Source organism: Cucumis sativus, chromosome 1 (genome assembly GCF_000004075.3).
Source record: "Cucumis sativus cultivar 9930 chromosome 1, Cucumber_9930_V3, whole genome shotgun sequence".
Taxonomy (NCBI): domain Eukaryota; kingdom Viridiplantae; phylum Streptophyta; class Magnoliopsida; order Cucurbitales; family Cucurbitaceae; genus Cucumis; species Cucumis sativus.
This window is the reverse complement of record NC_026655.2, coordinates 26,727,249-26,742,373: the sequence shown is the minus strand read 5'-3', so window position 1 is coordinate 26,742,373 and position 15,125 is coordinate 26,727,249. Positions and strand designations below refer to the sequence as shown.

The 15,125-nt window shown below is 30.8% G+C and overlaps 1 protein-coding gene and 1 long non-coding RNA gene across 2 annotated transcripts; both read right to left on the bottom strand.

Annotated features, from left to right (window-relative positions):
* Positions 1–1,489: 1,489 nt before the first annotated feature.
* Positions 1,490–3,153, bottom strand: LOC116401686. The gene is made up of 2 exons (XR_004214010.1): positions 2,806–3,153; positions 1,490–1,846 (listed from the first exon to the last, which is right to left on the bottom strand). It is a non-coding gene; the product is annotated as an uncharacterized LOC116401686 (long non-coding RNA).
* A 453-nt stretch (positions 3,154–3,606) lies between these two features.
* On the bottom strand, positions 3,607–11,099 carry LOC105434405 (BTB/POZ and MATH domain-containing protein 4). Its single transcript, XM_011661765.2, has 4 exons — positions 10,432–11,099; positions 6,263–6,608; positions 5,846–6,125; positions 3,607–4,082 (listed from the first exon to the last, which is right to left on the bottom strand). Exons 1-4 carry the CDS (start codon positions 10,845–10,847, stop codon positions 3,895–3,897), a joined length of 1,230 nt encoding a protein of 409 aa, XP_011660067.1. The 5' UTR covers positions 10,848–11,099; the 3' UTR covers positions 3,607–3,894.
* Between the last annotated feature and the right edge of the window lie 4,026 nt (positions 11,100–15,125).

The window sequence follows — 15,125 nt, the reverse complement described above, 5'->3', positions numbered from 1 at the left end:
TTATGAAGTTCACTAGATAGTGTTGCTTTTGGGTAGGGGTTCAACATTCCGTCCCACTGAAGATGGATGACATATGGTTTATGATTTGTTTTGACTATTGTTTTGTGGTTGTGATCAGTAACTTTGATTCAGTAGAGTTTAGTGGGAGATGAGGTTCTCATTCTAATTGCTTCTCACTACTCTTAAGTTTGCGATTATGCTTTCGAGCATATAGATGGACTCCTTCCCGGCTCTCAATGGAGAGGAGAAAAAAATCATCTCTTACTACAAATATAATAGACATATCTCTTGCTACCGTAAACACTATTTAAAAGTCTCCAATTAGTTATATTTGATATTCATCATTTTTTTATTCTTTACTATAGTTTTTATAATTGGACGCCTAAACTTCTAAAAATATTAAAATTAGATCCTCGAGTCTTAAAAATTGAACCATCAAACTTATATAAACCATACAATTGTGGAAGCTGTTTGATTACCTAATTTTAAATTTTGAATAAATTTAATAGCTTACTTTTAATTTTGATAGTTTAGTAATATAATTACATATATTTTAGTGGTAATTTTTGCAATTCAACCCTAAAACTAAACAAATGGGCCATAATAGAAGTGAGAGTATGTAGGAAGTCAAAGTAGAATAAATGAATTAAAGGGATAGACAATATGATAAGGGATTTGGCTTGTTACCTAATCCATTTGTCAATAATGTAATATCTATTTCATCATTTAATGTCACCATGACAATCATTTTTTATTCACATTTAATGGTTCTCTTCATGACACAAACCCCTTTTTTCTTCCTTTCTTTTAAGAAATCTTAATCACCCCAATAATTTGATGTTGATTTGACTCTTGAAGGAATTTATGAGCATACATTTTAGGTTTATTTTAGTAACAATTTTGAGCGTCAATGTTATGGTTTGTATGTTAAGATTTATTGACATTTTAAAAAAAATACAAATTAAATACAACTTTTGTCACTAAATTTAATAACAACTTTTCATTGGTTTCTAAGTTTCAAAACACTATACTTTACTTTAGTCTTTTAACTTTTAAAAAGTTGGATTTGTTCCCAAATCAGCAAAATAAGTTATCAATATTAGGCCAATAGCTCAAAGTTTTTAGTTTTGCAAAAATAGCAAAAGAAAAAAAAATCAACCCACAAATTAAAAAATAAACCCTATACACACTTGATGATTCCTTGATATACTTTCTCTAAATGATAATATTTAGTGAACTTTTTCGAGCTCCATTAAACATTTTTTAATTTAATCACTTATTTCACATTTCTTTCCCCCTCTCAATTTTTGATATAGACAATCAACCACATACATATCTTCACAATACTTTGATATTGTGCACTTTGTTTCTTAAAATTTTGCTTGCATTGAACATAAAAAAAGTATCCTACTAATAGATGATTGCTTCATTACATATATCATAATTGTTTTCACCTCTTTTAAAGATTAATCCATGAAATCTGAGAAAATAGAGCTTTGAACTTCAATTAATATTTATTTATTTACCTTCTTCATAAAGCCTAATTGTGGCCATCTGAGTACACATTCACATACTACTTTCCATTTTCCTTCCGAGAATGAATTGCTAAAGGATGACGATAAGAAAAAATAAACAAATGAATAAAGATAATTATTTGGAAATGTGGTTGAATTGGGAAATGAAAATCTAAGTCGTATTAGAGAGTTGTGCTAATTTAAGAAGTTCTTTCCTAATTTTCTTCTGATGAGAAATGAAGTTTCTTTTAAATTTTTTTTTTATGAGCTTTAAGTTCGGTGATTTGGCGGTAGAACTTTGTGCAAGCACTTTTCCACATGTTGAGCAACATCTGCAATCAAGATTTGCGAATTGTTCATTAAAAAACAATATCAAATATCAACTTTTTGTTTATATACTTTTATAAGAAAGACAACTTAAAAGGAAAAAAGGGGATCGATGCTACTTGAAAATATGTGATCAAACCCCCTCTATAATATTTGTCGAGACGAGCATAGTCTAAGTTAAAAGGTGAAGACATTTATAGAGATAACCCTAACCCTTGACAAAGATATACACTCTTGTGGGTTTATTATATAGTACTTATCACCTAAATACATATGTTAGTTTATTTTATTTAATCATTTTCCTACTCTCATCTATGTTAACTCCTTTTATTGGAGCACATTGCCTATATGATGGAGCTCGACCACATCACACAATGATTATTAGTTTTCTGAGGCTCACCACTTCTTTGGATTGTTGAGGATTCTGTCCAAGGTGATAAGATGGGAGAATGACTTTGATACCATTTGCTAATAGCTTCCAAACATTTTTGCAATAGTATAAGCTCTTGTGATTTTATTTTTCATTCACCCAACAACCATTTAAGTCAACTAAAATAGTTGATAGAATGTAATTAATTATAATTCTATGTTAACACTAAGTCAGTAGCATTTAGAGAAAATTACAGATCAAAATTAAACTTGAGCAACGTAGATCAAATTGAAACACAACGAGTAAATTGAAATCAAATTTAAGGATTAAGAATATAATATTTTAGACTTTGGTAACCAAATTTTCAACAAAAAAAAAAAAAAAAAAAAAAACTTCAATCAGTCTAATCACGAAAAAATTCTAAAAGCAAATGAAACGTAAAATCACAGAAAAACAAATTGACTCAACATTGAGATTCCAACAACAATTATATCCCAATTCAGAAATTCAACTAAAAGTAACTTTGAAATTCATAACAATCGAATGAAAAGAAGAAGAAGAAGAAGAAGAAAGAGAAGTAACTGTTAAAGGTACCTGAAATTGCCATCGATTTGGATTGTACAAACCTCGAGACAGTGAGAACACCAGTCCATGGATTCGTCTAAAAACAGAAAAATCAAATGAAATGAAGTTGCAACGAATAAAGCGACGGGGATTTGAGGTAATTGGGAGTTTGTATAAATGTGTATGGGTCCTGATTTTTGGCATCGTTACTCGGAACTTGAATATATAAAAAGGGATTTGGTAGTTTGAAGAACGAAGATTCCGTTCCTCAAAATCCTTGGGGAGCAAGTTTCGTTTATTTTTGATAGACAGTTATTTAAATATCATTCTTCTTTTGTTTAAATATTTTGATAGACAGTTATTTAAATATATCATTAGTATTTTGTTTTATTTTTAAATTTTCTTAGAAGTTTTGGTATTTAAAATAATTTCTTTATTTTCTTTTGATAAATTTATAATTGCCACCATAATTATTTTAATTATGTTAGTTCTAAACTTTTAAAAACTCTTACATTAATTTCTATTGATGGGTAAAAATTAGAGTTTCAATTTCGAATATAAGATGACAATGTAATTTTCAAATGTCATTTTTAGTTTAAGATTTTGAATAAGGTGACAAAACTAAACTCAATTTGATTTTGAAAATTAAACATTTTTCTTAATTTTAAAAAACAGAGGTAGAAGCATTAAATTTTTAATCAAATTTCAAAAGAAAAACTGTGTGTGGAAACAGTTGCACTATAAGAAACCAATTTTAAAAATAGCTAACATTGAAAAGTATATTCTAAACAGAAAACAAAATAAAGATGTAGAAAAGTTAAAATACAAAAATTAACAAATAATCAATAAGACAAAGAGCTTATAACCTTCCTTCTTTTGCTTTTAGCCCTCAGGTTTTCAATGAAAGCTTCCTCAGCAAATGAGTACATCTAAAATCCCATGTTGTGCAAACATCAAACTACAAGATGAAAAATCTAATTTTGCTGCTATTGAGTACGTTCCTCGACAAACATAACGAAATGAAGCTATTCTTTTCGGGTTTTTTTTTTTTTTTTTCTTTTCAAGTTACTTGAAAAACATATTTGCATTTACATAAGGAACAATCATGGTTTTGAGTTATCAGGTTCTTTGTCTGACTCTCCTTCCATTTGAGTCACCACCATCGGAAAGTTGAGCCCACACACTTCGGGATTTCGATCCGTTGCTACAAACATCCCCACAGTTTTGTGCAAGTATCTTCAGGAGCTCGGATTGGAGAGAGGGATTGTTTTCCTTCAAATGCTCAAAACCTTTTGATTGCATCACAGCTGCAAAGGAATGGTCCAATTTACAAAACCATATGAAAGAATGAAAAAACAACATTGATGACTGTTGAGTGCTCTTAAAGATGAGTTTGAGATGACTTTTCAAAGGGTAACAAATTTTAGGTAATCCAAGGACGAGGTGGAAGAAAGAACTCTCCCTTGGAGGACTGCTAAAACAGCTACAAGAGAACTTTCGAGTGTTGTAATTACACAAGAATTTCCTATTTTCAGTACACCGCCAAAAGAAACTATGAATTGAGTGTTATTAAGAATTGAATGTGGGGGGTGTTTGGGCCAACAACTGACAGTCGATGCAGTGGTCTATTATTATCACTCTATGTTTGGGACTCCAAATATAATTGTATATTTGGTGTTTCTAATTATTATAATTTACAATTAACTACATCATCGCCCTTTCAAATCCTTGTATGTTAAGTGATTACTATTTTCTACTCATTCTTTCTTTCCTTCTCTTCAAATCCTTGTATGTTAAGTGATTACTATTTTCTACTCATTCTTTCTTTCCTTCTCTGAAAGGATGTTTACTATTTACTAATGTTTACCTATACTAAAATAATTTGCACCCCAAACACTAATTATTATAACCAAACTAAAATAGTTTGAACTTCAAACACAGACTATTATGACTCACATACTATAATAACAACCGACAATAATAACCAAATGAGCACCCCAAAGGGTCATAGGTGGAGGGAATGAGTTTGGTTTACGGTGGCCACATGCCTAGGATTATACTACAAGTTTCCACAACACTTAAAAGTTGTTAAAACCAATAAAAGTGAGCGTAAGCTTACCTAGGCCCCCAAAGATGTTAAAAAATAATATGTTTTTAGTTAATTAGTAAAATTTAAATTCTAATGACACTAAAAGAACTTTTAAGATAAACGACCTGCAAATACTTTTTTGAGAAGTGCTTATAGAAAATCTGCTTTTGAGTCAAAGTACTTTAAAAGTCATCCCAAAAGCCAAAACTCAGCCTGAGTTTGGAACTAGAGGATCTGGATGATATGGATATTTCATGACTCACTTGAGAGAAATGCATAACAATTGACTAGAGCCCAGAAAAATGAGAGCATTGAAAATCGCCTGGGAGAATCAATTATGAAGATACGAAGAGAAATCCTAGAACTTTTAATCATTAGGAAAAAACAGGGAGGATATGTCGACCAAAGCAACCAAGCTATTAATTTCTCTTAAAGGTCCTACGTTAAAATCCTGCTCCTGACCTTCTTTGAACTAAAATAAATAAATAATAGAAACAAAAAAGAGAATATAATAAAAGATGCTGGGTTACATTAAAATTTAGTCCAATTAATTTTTAAAAATATTAAATTTATTAAAGGATCCATTAAACACACAATTACAAAATTAAATATTTAAGAACCTGTTAAACACAATTGAAAGGTTAGAAGGTTAGAGGTGTTTGACCCAAAGAGTTGGAATTGGAGTTGTTAACCAACTCCTTGTTAGGTTCAAGGAGTTTGTAGCCCCATGACTAAAATACATCAATTCTATGCTTTATTAACTCCTTAAACTTTGGGCTCTAAGATTTCACAAGTCATTATTTGCCCCAAATAAACACAAACTGGACTGCACTTGCAATTACATATCCTTTGTAATTAACTCTATCAGGGGTGGCTCTTTTGTAAATCAACAAGTTATATTTACGCTTGAGAAAAATATGGTATTTCTACGTTTAACATTTTTATCAAAGATCATACTGACTAAATTGAATAGCAACGTACCTCCAAGGTTCATTGCAGCAAATCTCAGGCAAACTGCTTTCAATTCAGTGGCATGGTGCTCCTCTGCAAAACTTAGTACTTGTGCAACGGACCGTACGGAAAGGTTTTTACAAAGATGAGATTCACACATCAGTCTCAATCTCTCCAAACCGTATTTGTCCGCTGCTGCTAACAATTTTGCCATAAAGTGGTCACCCACATCAGAATCAGAAGATGAACTTGAACTTGATTCAACCACGTCCTCTGCGATGGAATCGGTGTAAATAAAGTACAGCAAAGCCTGATGAAAATTAAAAAAACTTCAGAATAAACCCCTAAACATGATGCAGTGGTTAATTGGACAAAACTAAAGCCGAAGCAAAGAAACCAGAACACAGAAGAGAAAACACAAATAAGACAGAGTAACCATGTTTATACCTTGAAAACGTTAGGCTCTAGATCTTTAACAAAAATCTCCTCCTTACTTTCCTCTAACATATGCAAAAATTCAGACCGAAACATAGGTGATCTAGCAGCCAATATCAACCTGTGAGCTTGAAATTTTTCTCCATCAACATCAAAAGTGACATCCGAACCTTCTAAATTTTCCAGCAGCGCACCAAAATGAGCTCCAATATTAGACTCGGGAATAGAAATTGTCTGTGAATGAGGACGCTCTATTGACGAAACCACAACTCCAACAGTACAATTTATTTGCAAGCAATCATCCTTGAGGTAGTCAGAGTTTTCAAGGGTAGATCGTCTAAGAAAACGCTTGTATCCCCTACATTGACGAATCAAAGAAAAGTCAAATCTTCAAGAGATATGTGAAGACCAGTGACAGGAGAAGAAGAATGAATATTCTGGAATGGTTCAAGCCTTAAAAACCACAACGAAGTTCTTATAATAACTGAACAAACTATTTATTAAAGTATGAAAAGTCCCCAAAAAAAAAAGAGGGGAGCTAAACCATCAACGAACTCAAAGTCAAATAAGTTATACGATTACTCTAGCAGGTCTAGCTGGTGTAATACACACACATATAACAAAAAGATTAATGGCATCCCCACAAATTGAAAACATCCTCGGCTCTTCAAAATACTTTGATTCATTTGCAACCAAAATTTTCCACAAATCGCTTAAAAAATATTCATCCATTGACATTCTGTCAGTAACCTCCCAAAGTTAAGCTTATTTATCCACAAAGTTGAGCTTTACTTTGTAAACCATAACCGCAAGAAGAAAATTCTCTGAGCTCTTGTCAGTTCTCTTTCAAAAGACCCACTACATACCAAAGCTTCTCAATTGGTGCTCTTTCTAAATTATTTTCTGATTATTTGTAACTGGCTTTCTCCAGTTTGATTTTCTTGTTTTTTTCCTCCCATCAAGAGCCTTTACCTTTGAACATACATTAAATCAATGAAGAGTTTGGTTAATAATTTTCTTTAAAAAAAGATGAAGTAGATGAGTAGCTAAAGAATTCACGCCTCTAAACATAGAGTTAACATTCCATTTAGAAGGTTCAACAACACTTTCCCAACAACTGACTCCAAGACTTGCAGGATTTAGGATTACCTCCAAAGGTACTTAAGAGGCCAAACACCATTCTCATTTATCATAACCAGGCTTTGTCTGTTTTGGCTTAGGCTTGGCTTAGGCAATAGCATGGTCTATTTTGATACCAAGATGCCTGACTTAACAAGGCTGGTGCTTATTCCACGAGCTCAAAATATCAGTTAGAACTTTAGACAGATTATCGGATGTTGATGGTTAGATGAATAAGGTGCAGCTTATTTCAAATTCAAGGTACAAGACCACCTTTCTACCATTTGGGTGGCATATTTCTTTCCAATTTTAAGCTAAGGGCAATCTATCTCATTTATTCAACGTGCATCGCATCAAGAAAGAAAAGAAAGTCCTTTGGTTGAAATCCATTGGGGAAATTTTATGGATTATTTGGTTGGAACGCAATTCCCGCATCTTCACAAATAGGGAACGAGGCACACGATCTTTTCTTTGAAGAGAGTCCTCCTTCAACCTAAACAACATCTTGTCTACGTTAAAAGACATCCAAAGCCACTTTGATTCTCAAGCAAACTTCCTATTTTTTACACTTCCAGCATCACAGCCTGAACCCAAGGTGAGGAATTCCTCTTTTCAATTTTTTTTCGAAAAGGAAAATAGAAATTTCATTGATAAATAAAAAGAGTCTAGTGCTCAAAATACAAGATAAAATAGCTGAAAATAAAAGAAACAAACCAAGTTAAATAGAGAACATGAAGGGATTCCAATTCAAACTAATGTCTTGAATAGAATAAGGTCTCAATTAAGCAAAATACTTCTAAAAAAAGTCTAAATTATTTTTCCCAAGCTATTTAGCAAGAATTTTTATGGGTATTGCCTATTATTCCTTTCAATTAAGAAGCACAACACGATCTTTTGTTTTATTATAAATAAATGTGTGTTTGGGCCAAATTATAGGTACTATCACCAATCTCCTATGACATTTATTTTTCCCTATGACATTTGGTATCAAGAGACAAGTCTTGAACCATATAAAAGACCTTGATGAGGTGGCAATCCCTATCTACAATTTACCCCTTTGACCACTTGGTCAATCCATGGGGTGAACGCTCCACTGAACTTCAATGAGACACCCAATAATACTCCACTAGCGGCAAATGGATGGCATAGAGAGAGAGCAACTAACCTCACTAATGGTAACCAGCCACAAAGAAGCCCAAACATCTCTTGCCAAAAGTTCAAGAAGTAGAGAGCTGGCTTTCCAATACCCATATTATGAAGTAAACCAATGAAAGTTTGAACAAATTGCACTTAACACAAGTACTTCTAATTTTTTTCACAAACCAAACTACAAGCAATGCGTGAAATATACAAATTATTTTGTTCCCCAGGAACAAAATGGTATAATAAGGTCAACTAGGCTAAAGAGCTCGTTGAAACATCTTATAAATGTGAGATCTTAATAAGAATTTATAAGATATGACCACAGGAGAATTAAATCAAAAACAACATTGCACGGAGATATCAATGATCAATACAATATATGCTTGGTTAAGTGAAGTAAATAAAAATTCAGAGCTAAAATATTGATATTGTATTATAATCCTCATATACTATTCTAAATTTCTAATTTGATTGTGTTCTAATACAATAATAAAGATCAAATTAATATTTAATAGTTTTCAATATGGATAATATAATATTTAACGACCAATTTAGAAGATAAATATCTTTCAAACTAATGTTGATGTCAAACAATAAAATGGCTTAAAGAAAAACTGATGACAATGTTGGTAACTTGGTAGCATCATCGTCAGTCACCCGTTAGACTTAGCCCTAATAACTTAAATTGAGCAAACTTAAAATATGCATTGTGCTTCATAACGCATGTTGTTTGTAGGTCATAGTACGTCAGTATACACCCCAGAGATCTTTATTTGATCTATTGTCCGTGATGTGATGTATAACTCCTTTCAAAGTGATCAATTAATCTACTAACAAGTTGTGTACCATCAACCATATATCCCTTAATTGATTTCTTGTAGGTTGTGTTTTCTGTATCCTTTGTGTACCCTTTTTTCTTAATGAAAATTTAGTTTTTATAAAGATACATTTGTATATCACTTCATTTTGAAGTACCCAATTGGCTCATTCAGCCATCGGTACCTCCATATTACATTGAATGGATACTAGAGTTATCCAACTTTGATCAATCAAACTCTACCATTTCAACAAAAAATGCAAACAACATTATACCCTTTCTTATTTAGTCTCCCATTGGACAGTCTTTTGTAATTCACTTTTGGGTGGTTCAGTTTTTACCCCACATTTCATTTATCAATGAAATCGTTTCTCTCAACATATATATACACTACACGCACATATCTAATTAATAGTGGAGCCTTGATAATTGGTTTTGTTATATTGCACAGGGAAGGAGACCATTCACTTGTGCTGCAACATTTACATGTTACAAAACCCAAAGTAATTCTACTTCTTATCACGGCCATTATGCTGAGACTTGTCATAGAACCATACTATCGAAGTTTTCTTTTCGAAAGAGTTAAAAAGGGGAAGTAAAATTGTAATGGTAAAGGAGTAGACAGTAATAAACTAAAAAATAAGATGGCTGGTCATCACGTGTTGAATTCCCAATGAACCCAAAGGCTGGAGTTATAAGGACTACAATAAATTTCATTTTATCAATACTTGAGCGTTCTCCTCCACTTGTTGGAAATTTGTACAAGGCCTAACAAGTGGTTATTGAGGATCACACACGAACTCCTATCTTAATACCACGTTCAGTCATTAATCAACCTAGAAGCTTAAAGTTTAAACTTAGTTAAATCTACTACAACAATCAACAAATACGTATAACATAGAACACGAAAGGAGAAACAATCTTGCACGATTATAGATATACATAAAACACCAATTAAGAACCCAAATCCCGACTCAAGACCAAAGGACTACCATAAGTCATAGATGCACTAATTCAAACGTTCTAAATCTACAACAGCAATCTATCCAATAAATGATCACCTAATCAATAAAAATCACAGTAAATAAAATAAAAAACATACCACATACTGCCGCGATACTTCAAAGTATACGGACCACTCTCGAGTGACCGCTCAAAATGGCTATGAACCTTATGCTTCCCTTTACCGCTCTGATCGACAAGTGTGAGTTCAAACAACGCCCTCACATCGGTACCATCGCTAGCCAGTGCAATGAATATAGAAACATAAGTCGAATTATCCTCAACATTTTTCCCATCTGGATAAAAGTAAACGGCCCATTGATACCCTCCGACGGTAAAATCATCGCTAGCAATGTGTTTGCCGGGTCCCATTCCTTTCGCCAAAGAGTAACCCTGGATCACAAACTTATGAGAGCCATTGACAGTGTGAGTCACCGACCTTGAGCTCGTCGGGGAGGCGGAGGGGCTTTTCTCCGGCGCGGTGGCGGTGGGGGTATTGGAATTGGTGTCAGCCATCTGAATTCAGTTTGTGACTGTGATGGTCAAATTCATGGAAGTGGGTGGAGGATTTTGGGATTGTGATTGAGAAATTTGGGTAAATTGACGGAATTTGATGGTGGAGAATTGAAAGATTTGAAGAGAAAAAAGAGGGGAACTTTGAAGAAGAACGGCTTCAGGTCAGGCAGGGTTGCGTTTTTCTTGGTCGCTTTTGAAATTTATAAATTTTCGCTCGTTTTCCTTTTCCTTTTCCTTTTCCTCTCTCTCTACCAAAGTTTAGAATCTCCACGTCACCCAATGGTTGCGTCCTAATTCATTCGCTAAAGTGAGCTTACTCGAAGTTTTCGTGCAATACAGCATACATCGTGCTGACACCTCGATCGTTCTTTTTGTTGAAGTAAGTGATAATAGATATCCACGAGTTTAATGCTAACGTATTATGTCCATTTAAATTAACAGTCTGCCTAACTATGGAGGTAGACATACCCCTCTAACATGTATCACACTTGATTGCTATCTCCCATCCCGTAAACCTATCCTCAAACTAACTAGTCCATTTGTGTCTCACCCCTTATGTCATGTTATCAGTTGTTAATTGATACGACCTTTTGCTGTAGAAATTGAAAGTTTGATTTCCATATCACAATTATTATAATAAAATATAATTAGCATATATTTAAATTAAAATATTAGTGAGTTTTTATACCATTTATAAAGTTTACAAAAATTTAAATTTACACCCCTGGTAATTTATTATTTAAATTAATGTAATTATTGATTTATAGTTTAAATCAATACAACGTTCAAAGGTATAACTAGTTCACTAATATAAGAATAACGACGATGGTCACTTATCAATAAAAGCATAACCATAGTGTTTTACCACCACTTAATAATCCTAATCCTACGTTTAAATCTATGCTCGATAATGTATTTGTAAAGAAAAGTATTGTTTGGAAATATAAACTTTAAAATTTTAGGACAGTACTATAGACTATAGTAATGAAAAATCAATAACAAATTCTTGAAAGTATTTTTTGTAGGGGGAAATTTCGTTTTTCTTCCCTCAATGAATTTTGAGATTAATATCAAAGTTAGAGATAAGTTTTTTTATTTTGATTTTGCTATAAATCTCTAAATTTCGAGAAACTTGTGGTTTTTATTTTGAATGGCTACCTTAGCTCAGCTTGAGTTTTTTTAGTTTTATGGTATTGACGGTGAACAATTGTATAGTTTCACGAACTAATGTTATTGTTAGATGTGGTATTAAATTTGTCTTCATCCATTAGCTTGAAATTTTGAATCAATTGGTGATTTAAGATGGTGTTGGGTTAAATTGTTTCCCGTATCAACTTAAGCTTTTAGGTGAATTTGTGATTTGATAATTATTTTTAATAATAAAAAAATATTTAGTTTATCAATTTTTTATTTTATAGTTTTTGCTTTGTTTCTAAATTTGAGACTTTGATTACTAAACAAAGGGAATTTGATTAAATCAGAAACTATATTTGTTTTTATTATCATTCAAACATTTTCATTAAATTCTCACAACATTTGACTTATAAGTTGAATTCTCGTTTATTATCTAAAATTTTCATTTTAAGATTGATTTCATGTGAGAACATTGTTCAATAAGAAATTGTGGATGAATCTCAAATCATCCTGTCATTTACTAAATTAATTACATAAAATACAAATAATAAAAAAATTTAGGACTAATTAAAAATTTATGTATTTTAATTTGAAATTAAAAACCAATTCGATAATGACAGAAATAAATAATGGCCAAAGTCCAAATAAGCCAAAAAAAGAAAAAGAAGAATCGTAAAAAAACAACCAAATTTTAGATTATAACAATAACAAAGATTTGATAACGAGTGATATACTTCTACCTTAATTATTCATTTGATTAATTAATTAGTATCCCGACATGTTGTGTTAATTAATCAATGTATGTGTTAATTATTTAATTGTTGTGTTAATTAATTAGTACCTGACATGTTGGGTAATTGTTTGGTTGTTGTGTTAATTAATTAATACCTAACATGTTGGATTAATTGTTTAGCTGTTGAGTTAATTAATTAGTGTAATTTAAATCACTCGTTTGGCACCCATGTGTTAATTATTGATTTGAATCATTCATTTGACTTATATGTTAATTAATTACTGACATACCCTAATTAATTGACATTGTGAGATAATTATTTGCATATGCATTAATTAATTATAAATTTTAATATATTAATTAATTATAATTTTTAATGCATTAATTAATCGGTATCATTTAATTATCTGTCACGGTCACTCATTCGACATATTGGGTTAACTATTTGCCCAGTAAGATCATGATTGTGTCATTTACCCTAGCTTGCGTTGATTAATTATTTGGTATAATGATGCATTAATTAATTATTTTGCATTATGACATGTTGCATATTTTTGCATCCCATTTATATTATCTCTCTATATTATTTTATCTCACCATATTACCTTATTTGTTTCATAACTATTTCTCAAATTTTACACGGTTTTGTTATTATTATTATTTATTTTTCAATTTAAATATAAAAATCTAAGGATTTTATAATTTGAATTTCATGAATAGATAAAATTTATCAATTTGAAATTTAATTAATAAATTGTCTTAAAAATTACAAACACATTTTGTTTTCCATGAATTTATTAATTCTTACATACATGAAATTTTTCATTAGATACATATTATAGAGATTAAAATATCAAATTTTGGTATCTTAATATTCTTAAGGTGAATATAAAAAAAAATCATTTGAAACAAAAATAGACTTCATTTTTCTAATGACTCTTATGTCACCCATAATTATCAATTTATGTTTAGGTCTTATTTTTTCCATTGATGATATCATGTTTTATTTTTTTCGATATGAATTGATAACATGAGACATTTTTTAAAAAAAAAAACTAAATATAAATTTTTGTTTCGTTCTTAATTTAGTTTAAAAGATAAAATTACCAACATCTTCCATACACACAACTGACTTCCGAACTTAAATCTCATGAATTTAGCTCGACTATTTTTTTTTATTGTTGATCAATCACACCTTAATATGGTTGGTGACGACTCCAAAACTATTTATCTATTGAAATTAAATCAACACGATGGTCAACCGCTCTGCGTAGCGATCACGTCGCGACAGATAAAATAAAAAAATGTTACTACAACTTGTAAATATTTTAATTTATTTTACTATGTTTACAAATGTCTAACAAAAAATAAACATAATTTAGACAAATGATAGATATGATTCAAATCTATGTGATGAACCATAAATCTTATTCGTAGGCCAACTAAACCCAAGCTCATGACATAACTTTATAAACAGAGAAGTTCTAAAAGATTCAAAGATAATTATCTCAATAGTTATAAGACTATCTAACTTATAAAGTCGACCACGATACAAACTAATCTTCATTTAAAGATATGAGCTTTCTTCAAAGACTACAATGCTATAATCTTCTCAGAGTACTCTAATTTTTCAATAACATCACATGCTCCGTTTTCTCAAATAAAAAACAACCATTCAACGAAGATAATCATATAAAATCAAACACTATAAATTGAACCGCATGATATCAAATAAACACAAACATCCATAAACTTTTATATTGTTTTCTTTAAATTCTTCTAGTTTTAAGCTTTTGCATCCACATCCAAATAACCGTCAATTATAAATTAGTTACCTCAAAATTTCATTAATAAGTTATAACAAATTTCATATATTTAAATTGTAAAAATACAACTTTCATAGTGTGAGAAACACTTATAAAAACAGTAAAATAAATTAAAATATTTATCCCATGTAACAAAATTTTGGATTTTGCCGATAATACTAATAGACTTCTATCACTATCTATAATACCAATGATAGAAGTATATTATTGTCTACCAATGTTTACTATTCATATAAATTTTGCTATACGTTGTAAACATTTAATCAAATTTACTATATTATTATTATTTTGGACAATTTTCCATCTTTTTATATCATCAATTGCATTATGTTTTGGTTAAATTGGAAAAACATGTTCATAAACTTTACACACTTTGCATAAAGAATGCCTCTAAAGTTCCTAAACCATTATAAAACTTAAAAAATATATTTATAATTAATTTTGGATGAAAAATAAAAAAACAAATAATTAAATTTAAAATAAATAAATAAAATTGCACCCTTATTAAAACTATTAAGAAAAAAAATAAATAAAGCAGATAAAATAAACAAATAAAATCATACAAAGACTAAGTATAAATCAACA

Excerpts from the sequence above, each read along its gene's own strand:
- LOC105434405 (XM_011661765.2), bottom strand. The coding sequence starts at position 10,847 with ATGGCTGACACCAATTCCAATACCCCCACCGCCACCGCGCCGGAGAAA. Across the intron at positions 6,609-10,431 it reads AAGTATCGCGGCAGTATGTG|GGGATACAAGCGTTTTCTTA; the intron begins GTATGTTTTTTA and ends TCGTCAATGTAG. Across the intron at positions 4,083-5,845 it reads TGCTGCAATGAACCTTGGAG|CTGTGATGCAATCAAAAGGT; the intron begins GTACGTTGCTAT and ends ATTCCTTTGCAG.